Below are 14,637 nucleotides of genomic sequence, written 5' to 3'. Positions count from 1 at the left end.
ATCAACATTTGGCCTGAATCCAGCTTGTTCCTCAAATTTTTCTTAGCTTCTTTTTATTAAGTATGCAGGTATAATTTTATCTGGGTCATGCATCAGAAAAATCTCATTCCTTTTTTTTTGTAGGTGGATACTATGGAGTTCCTTTTAATCATTTGGAATTCAAACTTCTGACCATGCTTTCTGAATTATTCAGTGCAGCCACTGTAAAACTTTTTATATCTTCATATTTGAACATTTTAAATCAAATATCTTTTCCAACTGTCTTTCGACTTTTTTTTTTCCAACTCAGGTATTGAATGTACTCCTGACTGCATTTCATGTATTTTCTATCCTGTTCTCTACTTATCTAGTTAAACACTTGTTCAAAGTAATTACTTTCTACATAATGAATATCATTTTTATATAAACACATTTGATTCTACTTCATTTTTTTTTTATCGTCCAATTCCTTTTATATCTTTCCTCTATTTTTGAAGTTTTTCAATAGCTTTTAGATTTTCCTCTGTATTATCTTAGGGGACTGCTAACTTACTTACCAGAACTCTTGATATGACTCCTTATATAGGACTGGTTCTTTAACTCCTTGAATTCACATCAAGCAGTTGATACTTCTATTCTTGCAAATAGGAATATCTGTCTGCAAGAATAGAAATATCATAATTTCTTTTCAATGTTTTTCTTCAGATTTTTGCTGACTGGGTGTCCAAGGTTTAGTTCTTATTTTCAAACTTTCATTTTTTTCCCTGCAATATTTGTATATCTGAGTCCACTCTGAATCATTTTTCAAAATTTTGTATATATTTTTTCTTTTCGATACAAAATTTATTTTTGCTCTGCTGAAAACTATATAGTGATTACTTTCTATTTCAAATCCCACTCTTATATTCTGAAGATATTACTATAAACGATAACATTGTCAAGTTCTTTTATGCTCTTTCCATGTGATTTTATGAACATTTTTATATTGGAACACGGTGTTGGTAATGACTAGTCCATGTCCTGAACAGAACTCCAACAGGTACTAACTATTATTATTTTCCCAAATGTTGCTAAAACATTTCTCCATGTCTGAATTCATTTCCTATTTTGCTTTAATATCTTCAACAAGAATCAGCCTTTTCAGTTTTCTTTTAATGACTAAAAATTCTTCTACTTTGTTACTGGAGGTCTTTCTGTGCCACCAAAAGCAAAAGCCTCCTATCCAATTTACCATTTTGAAATTTTCTCCACATCTACTTGAAACTAGATGCCATTCAAGAAGTTCAATGTATTTATTGTTGTTGAAAGCTATAGCTACTCCTTCCTTTCTCTGATCACATTTCATGATATCTGAAAACCAAGGTGTAAGATGGCAATTGAAATGCAAATTAATTCACATAGCACTTGATACATAAAATCACTATGTAATGTATGAGCTGTCAAGTGATTTGCATTTTAAAGGTGTGTGTGATTTAATGAGAAATTGTTTCTCATTAAATCACACACATTTCAGATATTTCACAGAAGACAACTGTGAAATATCTGAAAAATGAGCAAATTTATATCAGGATATTTTAACCAAAAATTTGGACATGATACAAAGCTCCAGAATACTAAGTAAAACTTTTATTCTAAGTTTTAGTGATAACTAATATTTCATTGTTCTGACACCTATTTAATGAACATGGCAACCCCCCCCCCTCTCTCTCTCTCTTCCCTCAACCTCGGAACTTTGAAAGACCAAAGAGTTGATAAATATTGATACAAATAAAATGAAACAAGGTAATTTTTTAAGAATAATTTAAAATACATTTGCAAGGTGTGTGTGTGTGTGTGTGTGTTCAAGCAAAAGAAGGAATTGGAACAAGCATATATATGCAGAAAGCGTCTGCTATGAAGGTCTTCAAATGAAGTATAAGATTACAGAACATTATACCTTCAGTATTGATTTTTTCCCCTCCACAGATCTCTTATTCATATAAGGATATTAATCCACTGCAATTGTCTACAGATAATCATACTTGAAAATAAGTAGTCTGATGAGCATCCTTACTATCACCTTAATCATGATTATTAGTTAAACTAAATTTTAATCCATGTTAACTAGATACCCAAATAATCACTGTACTCTGCTATTTTACAAAAAACTTTCAATATATTATTTACATTAATAATAATATCAATGAAGGCTTCAAGGTTTTTGTTTTTTACCTGAGAAGGTTCCTCATAAAAGTTCAAGTTGCTCGATGGTCCTGGACTACTAGTTATATTTTCACTAGTCCTAAGGGGTGAACTATGTATACTGCCACCACCACTGCTACTACCACACCCACTTCCAGTATCATCATAACTTGCTGCTTGATATGTGGGAGGTTTAGGACTATAACAGTTTGCTGAATCATACTGGTTACAATGTGTTGCACCAGCATGGTGCATTATCAAATCTACTAACTCTGGCTTTTCTTTACAACCATGCATCGAAACAGCCCTCGAACCTAAATACCAACGCAAATCCTTGATACGTAACCCCATTAGAGCAGTTCTGTCCAGTGGAACCAAAGCAAATATTTGACACCGTTTACATCTGTGCTTTTTTTCTGTTCCCTTTACCTTTAATATACATGCTGAACAAAAATCATGTCTGCAATCACAACAAGTCTTCTGAAAGAAAGGGGGGAAAAGAAAACATTAGAACCATTACTCTGAACTTGTTTTTTATTTTTTATTTAGTCAAAAAATACTGGCCTAACACTTCACAGTTTATAATAAAAACCATCACTGTAATCAATAGATAATTAGATTTCAGCATAGTAGAAAATTCAAGATGAATATTGGAATACAAGATGAATCCTAATCTTTCAGGCAGTCTGAAGTTTAAGAATCTTAAAAATCTTTTCATTAACTTTTCATTTGCACTACTGCTAACCAATATTCTTTTTAACTAGTTTAACACCACACATACAATTGTTGGAATGTGCTATAATGTCTCAATTTTAAAATGCAACCTAACTGCAAAATTATATTATTATTATTATTCGTGACACCTCCAAGGGGTCCGAAGACTCATCGCAGGAGGACACCTACAACTGTCTCAACCACTAGAGAACCTCTACTACGAATCATCTCCATCAATACCACCTACCGCCCACCACTAGTATTTTTTTTGTCTGTAAATTGCGTGTGTTCTGAAGGCCCAATATGTCTGTATGCAGGATGAAAAACCAGAGTTTCCGGGAGAAAAAATCCTGCTACCTCCGTATGAGATCGGGTAACTCACCTTCGATTGAAATCGATCCAGATAAAGATTCCTCCTGTCGCAACGAGAATCGAACTTAGGCCTATTCCAATCGAAGGGCGCAATGTACCGTTGTTCTTCCAATTGCGCTATGGTGGACTATATGTGCAACTGAACTTCAATTAAGTGGAATTCAAGTCCAAATGTACATAACCGTTTTGCTTTCCATATTAGTATTCCATATAAAAAACAAATTCATTTAGAAATATGACCATAAAAGAAATGAAGATCAAAAAGAAACCATTTGAAGCCATATAGTGTGAGGTGAAGTCTAACAAGATAAATATGTAGTAATGTCTATACAAAACTAGTGGATCTGTAACAGGGATACATTTCTTCACAAATACAAAACAGGAAATTATGACCAACTGAGAAGTATGCTGAGTTCTGCACACCATGGTATTGGTTGTTGGATGAGAAGCATTTAAAAAATACTTAAGTGATGCAATATCAGAATGTGTCCCTAAAGTTCAAAGAATAAATAGGGTAGGAGTGAAATGGATGTGTAATCTTATTAAACAAGAGACTCGTAAGAAAAGGATTATGTAGAAGTAATACCGTGTGCATAAGAATGATGTCAGTTATGAAAATTATAAGTAGCGAGCCAGAAGAGTCATAACTATTCTATGGAAAGCTAAGTGAGTATGAAAAGAAACTGGCTCTGCAAACTAAAGACCATCAAAAAGAATTCTATACTTATGCTACAAGTGAAAGAAACATTGCAACATTGAGCTCACCTCTACCTCTTCACTATAGGAAGAAATTAACATGTATGAAGAGGAAGTACTAGAGCTGTTGCACAAACTGAATAAGAATTATGCAATTGGAACTGATGAAATATCAGCATGGATGCTAAAAGAGTATTCAATTGAACTGACCGATTGTCATTATTTTTCAAATAGACTATTCCTTTGACCAGGCTATATAATTTGAATCACAAAACAGGGAAGATTCCACAGGATTGGAAAGAATGTATGATAATCCCAATATACATGAGTGGTACAGAGACTGATGTATCCAACTATTAACACCCCAACCGGCCGTGATGTCTATAGACATCCAGCAAAATCTGGATATGATTCTGTAACACCTATTGAAGAACATGAATAAGAAGTGCAATTAGGTCTCCCTATTTCATCCACCACGGCCAGTAGAGAGGTTAACCTATCAGCATCTCTAGAATGATGGTGAAGATTTTGGAAAAGTTGGTTAGGACTTGCATACAGAAATGGAAAAGTTGCAATGGACAGCAAGGGTTTACTAAAAGAAGGTCATGTTTGAGCAGCTTACTGACATTCTATAATAATGTTACCATTGAGTTAGATAAGGGGAATGGATACACTATGATAATTTTGGATTTTGTTAAGGCTTTTTGACAGAATACAGCATGGAAGACTGTTAAATAAACTGAAGAATATGGGATTTGTATTATAAACTATAGGCATGCATATGAGGATGGCTGACTGACAGATATCAAAGAATTGTATATGCGAACCTGCAAGATTCAATGTAACCAGTAGTATACGAGGATCAGTCCTTGGTCCATTTTTATTCAATCTGTTCATTAATGACATTGAAAAGGATTTGGCAGAGGATATACAACAATTTGCTGATAATGCAGCTGATAAGCAGAACTTGTAGTGATTTGAATACATTGGAATTGTGGGCATGTGGAAATGGCTATCAATTCAATGTTAGTTAATGTAAAGTCATACACTTCCATATAATTAGATATCACAATGTCATGTTATACTGGTGGGAATGCTAGAAGAAACTGATCAGGCTAGGGATCTGGGAGTTTTACTAGACAGCAAGTGGAAGTTCAGGGGTCACGTAGCAAAGATTGCAAATACAACTCAAAAGATAATTGCAATGCTGAAAAGAACAGTCATATGTAAAGATAAGGATGTCATTTTACCTCTTTACAAGGCCTTGATAAGACCTCACTTGGACTATTGTGCACAAGTCTGGTCTCCTAGTTTCCATTGTGATTCTGATATAGTGGAGAGAGAGTGCAAAGGAGAGTGTTAAAAATGATATCAAGATTGTGGAATACTAATTATGAAAACAGACAGAGAATATGTAGACTGCAGATACTAACAAACAGGGGTAATATGTTTGTGATTAACTAAAGTGTCATTAGTTAATCACAAACTTTCAGTAGATGGAATTTTTCATTTTATGGAGGGTGGGGAAAAGACAAGGGGTATCCTGGGAAGTTGAGAGGGAATGCCATCCAGAAGGGGTAAAGGGTAGATTTTTCTCTCATAGAATAGTGCTTGATTGGAATGGATTGTCACTGGAGGTTGAGCATGCAAGTATTCAACAACAGGTATGTCAGTGGGTTCAGGAGTATGTCGTCCCATTTGATGAATCCCTAACTCCCTGTAGGTCTCTCTAAATTAAAAATAATATTCATACTAAAAACAAGAATCAGTGAGAAAAATTGGATGGAACATATTAAAAAGGTGATAAATGAATTTCACCACCCAGCATGCAACTATCCTGTTTATTTGAGACCTGAAGTGGCCTCTAGTAAATAAAAAAAAAGTTCCATGCATAAATTATCATTTAATCCACTGCTGTTACCTTCATGTATAAAGCTAAGTTAAATATGCCATCACACTTGTGTATAAATGGAATGTTATCATTGATAATTGATATCATTGGTTATCGTTGATAATGAGTGTGATAAAAGGGGAAGTTTAACCTAGGTACTGAAGTTTTAATACATGAAAAGCAAAAGAGGTTGAGAATAATATTCTGTATTCACAGTGGCAATTATTGCTTTATTTAAGAGATTTACTGAGGAGACATCAAAGTATGATTCTGCTTGGAAAGAACTCAAAATTGTTTAGTTCTGCTATGGCTGTGTAAGAAATCTAAAATTGTGCTTTGAAACAATGAAAAGCTAATTCTGCTCATTTCAATATTATCAATGATATAACTAACTTCAATAAAATGAGTCTGCTTTATAAGGATGAGTGAATATCTAGAAACAAATTCCCTTTTATCTGAAACTATTCTGAAACACATGAAACGTGTTTCAGAATAGTTCCAGATATGAAAATAGCACATGAAAGCTACATGTAGATGTTATTGTTCAGCAACAATGAAGAGTTGCAATTTGTCACCACTGTACATGTGTTGATGTTCTCAGATGATTAATGAAAGAGATTTTGATTTCTTTAGGAATTAAAGAATTCAGGATTGTAATTTGCCTCTGCACTGGGAATATGACAAAATACTGAAGTCAGTACATGATGTCATTGTGCATATGCAAATAGATATATCAATTAAATATAAAGTGTATTTTTTATATACAGGTATCCCCCCGATTAACACGGTTAATTAATCCCTCGATGTTACCGCATATATTAAAATCGCGTTAATCAAATCTAATAATCAATGGCAAAAATTACAATTCGTCCATGATCGATTACTGTATTAATAATTCATTTTATATGGTACTCTTTTAGGAAAGATAAAAAATGAATGCAAAGTAAATGTTTAATAAATGCTCCTACCTACATTATTTACTGCAATTTTTTTATCAAAAGAAGTTATCAGTTAACTGTTCATATTGGTCGTTTGAACAGTTTTAGTTTTTTTCTTATCAGCATAAATTCTACAAAAACAAGCAAAATGACTCCAGACCTCAGCAAACAAGCAATAAAACAAAGAAAAAACACTGCAAATATAATACATGATGATACAAATTAAATGGATATTGAATCCAACATTATTTCACAGCCGAATATATAGAAACTAAACGTTTCGGCGGATGCAAGCATAAGCAACCTTATGGGCAACTCGAAGTAAAGCTGGAGAAAGCTCCAGATCACTTTCCTTGGTATTTTCCATAATGTAAAGCACATCTCCTAGAGGAGATGTATGATAAATAAGCCTTTGGCTCTCTATTTCAGTAATACATGCTGGTTTATTTATTTTCAGTTACAATCTAGAAATTATTGAACAAAGAATTAAAAAAAAACAACTAAACCATACTATACTGACATCGGAGGTCACGGTATCTCTCAGATACAATTTACTGTCAAATATCACAAACCTTTATATAACATGTGTTAAACCAAACTGACAGCAAAAAAAAAGAGCAGAATATCACTCATAACATATGAATGCACAGCTACTCATGACCTCCAAGCTATGCACTGAATTGTGTAAGAATATTTATATTAAACATTTTGCATGTATCTGTCAGATCAGCTGAGAGCTCCGCAGGGTTAAAGGTGCGTTAATCAAAATTCTTGCCGCGTATATCAAGGGATTGCAGCAATTAATTTTGCCGCATTAAGCAAGGGATACCTGCACATATATAAATCTCGATTGTCATTATGTTTTGACCAAAGCCCTATTAATCTGTTACTTTCTATCAAAATTCCCAAAAAAAAACATTCTTCTTCATGATGATTTTTAGTTTAAACTTTTATCTGACCTTCCCCTTACAGTGAAAAGCTTCATGGCTTGACATGTCCCAGTGATTTGGCTTCAACATCAATTCCTGATATGTACCTTCCAAGGCATGTCACAACATGCCATGAGAGCACATAATTATGTTTACATTATTAATGGATTCCAATCAATTTTCTTCCAAACTAACCTTATTCATCACATATTCAACATTGTTAGCTCTTGCATTTTGATCTTCGTAAGTGCTATTAATTGTTAACACCAGACCTTTATGGAGTCAAAGACTCATCACAGGATATACACTGTTTCACAAAAAGCTGTATTTTAAACTTAATCAATGTGTCTGCATTCACCACACTATCCTCTTCACAAGGTTTTCCAAACTGCATTTCCCCAATCTGTCTTCATACCCCACATTCCAAAGACCTATTAATACCACCTTAGTCTTTTCTGTACTTTTTCTATATATTATCTCCAGGAAAACCAGATTACTAAATCTGTGTACAATAATCTACACATTAAGGTCCACTATATCATTGCCATAATCTGACGTGATTAATGCTTAAATCGTGCAACATAAGCCTTGAATATCAATTAAACTTCTGAACAAAACAAGTGATTCTTTGCGATAATTTTTAGTCTTTTTTTCCCTATTTTTATCAATTTAATTTTTTTTTTGAAGTGGTCTCGCACTAGGTAATAAAAACGATCTCCCACCTAAAATTCTTGAATACTAAGAGAGAGAGTGCCCTTTCTAACATCTACAGTTTTTAATAATTCTACCACTGTCAATTCTCATTTTTCTCAAAACTCTCATGACCATGATCAATAGTTTTTGAACAAATGTTATTTTTAACAGAACTCTCAGAATCAGAAATAAAATAGTTTGATCACTGTCTGGGGTGCTTAAGGGTCAAAGCTGTATAACTGAGAGGAGACCTCCGCATAGCCTTTAAAGGAATGCAGAGAACCGACCAGGGCTTCTGACCTAATGTCCAATCCTCACCTTCTCGTGGTGCACCCTGTTGGGTATCTACTTTGATACTGAACAAACGAGGATGGGCTGGCAATTTGGGATTTAGCCGACCAAATTGTATTCTTATTGTTAAACCAAAATAAAAAATGATGGTACAATTATGAAATTAATACTAACAAAAGAAAGAAAAAGTAAGATAATTTAATAAATCAATTAAACAAGTTTCATACAACAATATTGTGTACTTCTTTAGATTGATACAATAAATGCAAATATAAAGAGATAATAACAATTTTTTTTTAAATTCATTCAACACACAACAGACATTGGATGAAGGAATGAGATATCACAAGCACAGGTTATTATTACAGGATATAACATATTTTGTCTGATAGCCTAATTAATTCACACGTTAGATCTCTTATACATGCTGCCCAGAGATTATTTAACATCAGGCGCTGGTTTTTATTACACTGGGGTCAGACATCATATCATCTCACTAGCCTCTTTAAATTTATTATTATCTGAGACCTCCAGGGAATCAAGGACTCATCGAAGGAGGCTATAAATCACCCAAACCAGCTATCATACCTTCCCTTAAATTCATTCACACTAGATGCACTCACTATCCCTGAGAGCAAATTATTCCACTCACTAACTGCTCTCTGGGAAAAATCCTAGCTCTTACCCATTTCTTGACTGTGAACAAACTTAACTTCCATAGATTCCCCTATGTTCTCTCTCTCTCTCTCTCTCTCTCTCTCTCCACCTTCCATAATAACAAAAAATTTCATCAGTTGATATCCTATAACACCCATTCAAAAGTTTCACGATGAATGATGAATAATACTGGCACAGATGCATGGATATTCAGTTTTCCTGTGCTGAAACCTGAGAATACACATAGCGCATGTAATAAATGTATTGTTTGGTTGCATACTTGTTCGCAGTAAGGCAGAAAATGGTGGCAATAAACTGTAAATCATTTATATTTGAGGAGAGGAGAGGAAGATTGGTGAGATGACAGAATGAGAAGGAAATCATAAGAATTTGAATAATCTAAATCCCATAATCCAGATATAATCTTTGTAACTCTTTTTGCACTCTTTCCATAGCTTCTTTATCTTCTTGGAACCCGGGAGACCAAATCTGCACACAATAATACAGGTGTGATCTTATCAAAGCCTTATAAAGAGGCAAAATGACTTCCTTATCCTTACATGTCAAGGTTCACTTCAACATCACAATTATCCTCTGAGCTGTAATTTGCAACTCTTGCTATGTGACTTTTGAACTTTAAATTCCTATCCACCAAGATCCCTTGCCTCTTCAGTTTCTTTTAGCATAATCCCGCTAATATAATGCCGCTGGAACTCTAATCATGCCAAAGTGCGTAACTTTACACTTACTAACATTAAACTGACAGCCATTTTTGTCCCATATTTCCAGCCTATTCAAATCATTTTGTAAGTGCTGAATATCAGTAACATCCCTGATTGCCCTGCCTATCTTCGCATCATCGGCAAACAATTGCACATCTGATGCTAGATCCTGTCTGATGTCATTAATGTATAGATTGAATAATAATGGCCCAAGGACTGAACCCTGAAGTACACCACTGGTCACCTTAAATCTGGCAGATTCACACCCACTGTATACTGCTTTTTGATATGTCTGTCAACCATCCCCTGATCCAAGTCAAAAGTTTATATTCCAATCCCACGTTCTCCAGTTTTATGTAACAGTATTTCGTGTGGTATCCAAGCAAATGCCTTAGAAAAATCCAACATTATCATAGTGTATCAATTCCCTTTATCCAACTCGGCCATAACATTGTTAGAAAATATGAGCAAATTGCTAAAACATAACCTTCCTTTGGTAAACCCATAATGTTTGTTCCTTGCATAGCATGTTTGTCTACCCATTTCTTTATATGAGTTCTTACCAAATTATCTCAAATCTTCACTACCACACCAGAGATACTGATATGTCGGTAGTTAGACACATCAGTTTTTGCACCACCCTTGTACAATGGAACTATCATACTTTCCTTTTATTTCAGTGGTATCATTCTGCCGGACAGAACAAACAAGAAAAACAAGTAAATGAGAAAATTATGTATAGAGGCTCAATAATCAAGGGAGTACTTAATGAAAGTATGACAAAATTGTTTCCCAGGAGCAAAAATTCACAATATTAGCCACACCATCCAGATGCAAAAATTAAGTCGAAGGAAATGATTGTTTTAGTTAGTATCTACCAGTGATTTAAGAGGCAGATATATTCTATGAGGGAGGATGTAAGGGAGTTGTTAGAAGAGGTAAAACTGAAGAGCGAGAAGGTGAAGATTGTAAGTCTCCTACCACGCTATGATAGAGGCAAACCGAGGAGGAGAGCACTAATAGCCAATGAATCTAAATGTAGATTGTGCAAAAGAAGTGATGTAGAATTTATGGATCTATGGTCTCTGTTTGACAGAAAGAAGGATTTGCACAATGCAGATAGACTACATCTGAATGATTTTGGTGTTAGATGTCTGGAGAGAGCTTTGTTCACCGAGCATGCTGATGTGCAAATTCAGGGTAACTTAAGCAATTAGGGTGAAAGTAAGTCAGTTTGCGTGAGGGCACCAATGAAGTGAGTGAGTATGAGAATGACCAAGTAAGGAATATAGAATAGGATTCAATATCTCAAGCAAAAATATTGAATAGGTTAGTCAATTCAACAAGTAAAGGTGGGTGGGTGGAGGAATAAACGGATGTTGCCATTTTTATATACTAATGCCAGAAGTATCAGGAACAAGAGGAAAGAGTTTTTGGCATCGATTAGTGCAACTTCGCCAAAAGTTATAGACATTAGTGAGACTTGGCTAACAGCAGATGTAGTTACAGGGATTGAATGTGAAGGGTTTAGTATTTTCAGGGATGATAGGGAATATAGGATGGGGGTGAGAGAGGAGTACTGTTGATGATAGCAGATGAATTGCAACCAAAAAGAATAGGAGGCAAGTGGGAGGGTGGCTGTTCATTTGAAGCAATCTGGTGTGAGATTAAGACCAGTAAGACAAAATATACAGTTGGTTGTTGCTACAGGCCAGGGAATTCCACAGATGATCATCTGGAAGACATGCATCACCAAATTAGTACAATTAAGGACAAGTCGAGCGATTATTATGGGAGACTTTAACTATGGAGATATAGACTGGAAGGAAGAAAGATCACATGGCAGAAAGGAAATAGAATTTATACACCTACTGAGAGATAATTACTTAAGGCAGCATGTGATGGAGGACTAGGGTGAGAGAGTACTGGACCTGGTCATAGGATCAGCAGAGCTACCCATAACCAAGTTGAGAACATTGCCTCCAAGTGGTGACCATGCAGTCTTGACTTGGGAGATTGTAAACATGAGGAATATTCTATTAAGAAGAGGTATATGTGGAACCACAAGACAGGTGATAATGACTTGCTTAGGAAGAAGCTTAAATCTGTACCATGGCATAAAAGCTGGCCTGGTTGGCCGAGTGGTTAGTGCATCCACTCTTCAGCCAAAAGGCTGCGGGTTCAAATCCCGGCGTGGGTATGGATGTTTGTGATTGTCTGTGAAAACACTAGTCGTGGGCAGCAGATGGCGTTGGTGTGGTTGCGGTTCATTGTAGTTAGTGGATTGAGTGGTGGAGACAGAGTTATAGAGCAAGTGCTCTCCCTCAGTGAGTCTATGGACTCCCTGGAGGTGACACGTAATAATAATAAAAACACTGCAGAGTAAGGAGCTTAGTAGTGCCTGGGATATAGTTAAGGGTCATGTAGAGGAAGCAGTGTTAAAATGTATACCTCAGGTAAGGAGGGTTAATCAGACAGGAGATAGATGGATGAGTAATATCATCAAGCAAAAGCTGCAGAAGAAGAAAATGCTGTGGAGGGTATAGAAAGAAAAAAGCGACGATCAAACTCATGAACAGTACAAGACTCAAGCAAGAAAGGAGACCAGCACTGCAAAGAAGGCAAAATCAGATTATGAGAAGAATTTAGCCAAGCAGGCCAAAGGTGAAGAACTCTTTGGGATTCTTCCTCTTACTTGCCTCTTAGGTGGCAAGTAAGAGGAAGAATGACTATGGAAGATTAACCTTAATGAATGATGATGGTCATGAGGAGACGGAAGTGGATAAAATAGTGACCAACTTTACAAGTATAATATATCTTCCTAGTGAGATTGTGAGGTTACTGCTTTAAACTATGTGACAGACACTAATGTGAAAACAGAGGTGGATGAATTGGAGGTCCATCCTTACAATATTGCAGAATCTCAATGTAAATGCAGCTGTGGGATTAGATGGGATATCAGCTAGGGTTTTGAGAGAATGTGCAAGAGAACTGGCCATGCCTTTGACTAAGCTGTTTAAGTTTCAGCTCTGGTAGAGTTCCAAGGGAGTGGAAAGAGAGCAAAATTATTCCTTTGCATAAGGGAGGTTCTAAGACTGCAGTAGCAAATCATAGACCAATCGGTATCTCAGGTATTGTGGTAAAAGTGATAGAAAAATTGGTAAAAAAGAAAATCCAAGAATGGGTAGATAAAAATATGATACTGTATGAGGGTCAACATGGCTTTGTGAAAGATCGGTCATGTTACTCTATTATAAAAAGTTAGTAAATTACTAACTTTTTATAATAGAGTAAACAGCTGAGTTGGATAAAGGAAATGGCTATATAATGATTCTGCTGGATTTTTCAAAGGCATTTGACAGAATACCACATGAAACACTGTTATGCAAATTAGAACAAATGGGGATGGATATGACACTAGTTAAGTGGATAAGAGGGTGATTGCTGGACAGATATCAAAAAAGTGGTATATGGAAAAGTAGAATGGAGGCAAAAACAGGTGACTAGTGGTGCACCACAAGGTTCAGTGCTGGGACCATTGCTGTTTAATTTATACATAAATGATATAGGAAATAACCTAAAAGGAAATATTCAGTTGTTTGCTCACAATGCAGAATTTTGGTAGAATAATAATTAACCAAGGCAATGTTGAGAGCTTGCAGGACAATTTAAACAAGCTGTCAGTATGGGCAAAAGTTAATGGGAGTGTCAGTTTAATGTCGAGAAATGTAAAGTTATGCACTTTGGGATAAATAGATTACAAGCCGTTTATCACATTGATGGCACTGTACTCCAAGAAACAGATGAAGCTAGAGATTTATGGGTAGTGGTAGACAGAGAGTTAAAGTTTAGAGGACATATTGCTAAAGTTGCTACTACGGTAGCACATAAAATTACATGGCTAGTGAAGAACACACTAACAAGTAGAAATAAGGAAGTTGTAATTCCTCTTTATAAAGCCTTGATACACCCACATCTGAATTACTGTGCTCAAGTCTGGTCCCCTGGATTTCTTGGGGATGTGGAAGCAGTGGAGTGGATTCAGAGTGAGTGACCAAGATGGTGAGTGGCTTGTGGAATGTGCCCTATGAGGATAGATTGAAGGTGTGTGGACTGCAGAAGTTGGTTGATTGGAGAAAAAGAGTGGATATGATAGAAACATTTAAGTTGCTTAAAGGATTTTATAACATAGATGTAGGGGGGGGGATGTTTCAGCATTTGGCTAGAGGGACCAGAACAAGGGGTCATCCCTGGAAGTCGAATAAAGGTGTGATTAATAGGGATGCGAGGATTAGATATTTTGCTCGGAGAGGAGAATGAGTAGAATCGGCTGCCAGAGTCAGTTGCGAGTGATTTTTCTGTTAATGGATTCAAAGAGAGGTATGATACATTGTGTCTCCTGAGATGAGTCTTCGCACTCCATGGAGGTGCCCGTATAATAATAATAATGATTCCTGAGCTGAGACTCAAGTTAAACAAACATGTGAAAGGCATAGCAAATTCGGCTGAACATTCCTTTAGCAAACAGACTGATATTCCATCTGTCCCTATAGACAAATTCTTATCCAGGTTAT

At 35.6% G+C, this 14,637-nt stretch overlaps 1 protein-coding gene across 3 annotated transcripts in view; it reads right to left on the bottom strand.

Moving 5' to 3' along the window:
- LOC150109972 (E3 ubiquitin-protein ligase RNF34) overlaps positions 1-14,637 on the bottom strand; it is a 246,749-nt gene that overhangs the window by 159,001 nt on the left and 73,111 nt on the right. For all 3 annotated transcript variants that reach the window (XM_090416125.1, XM_090416134.1, XM_090416142.1), the window contains exon 3: positions 2,191-2,640. In XM_090416125.1, coding sequence (XP_090272251.1) covers positions 2,191-2,640 — 450 coding nt within the window. The remainder of the gene's footprint in view (positions 1-2,190; positions 2,641-14,637) is intronic.

The sequence above is a fragment of the Typopeltis vanoorti genome, chromosome 1 (genome assembly GCF_054136105.1).
Source record: "Typopeltis vanoorti isolate ZY-2024b chromosome 1, IOZ_Tvanoo_1.0, whole genome shotgun sequence".
NCBI classification, from domain to species: Eukaryota; Metazoa; Arthropoda; class Arachnida; order Uropygi; family Thelyphonidae; genus Typopeltis; species Typopeltis vanoorti.
Note: the sequence above shows the minus strand (reverse complement) of the source record. Positions and strands in the feature narration are given on the sequence as shown.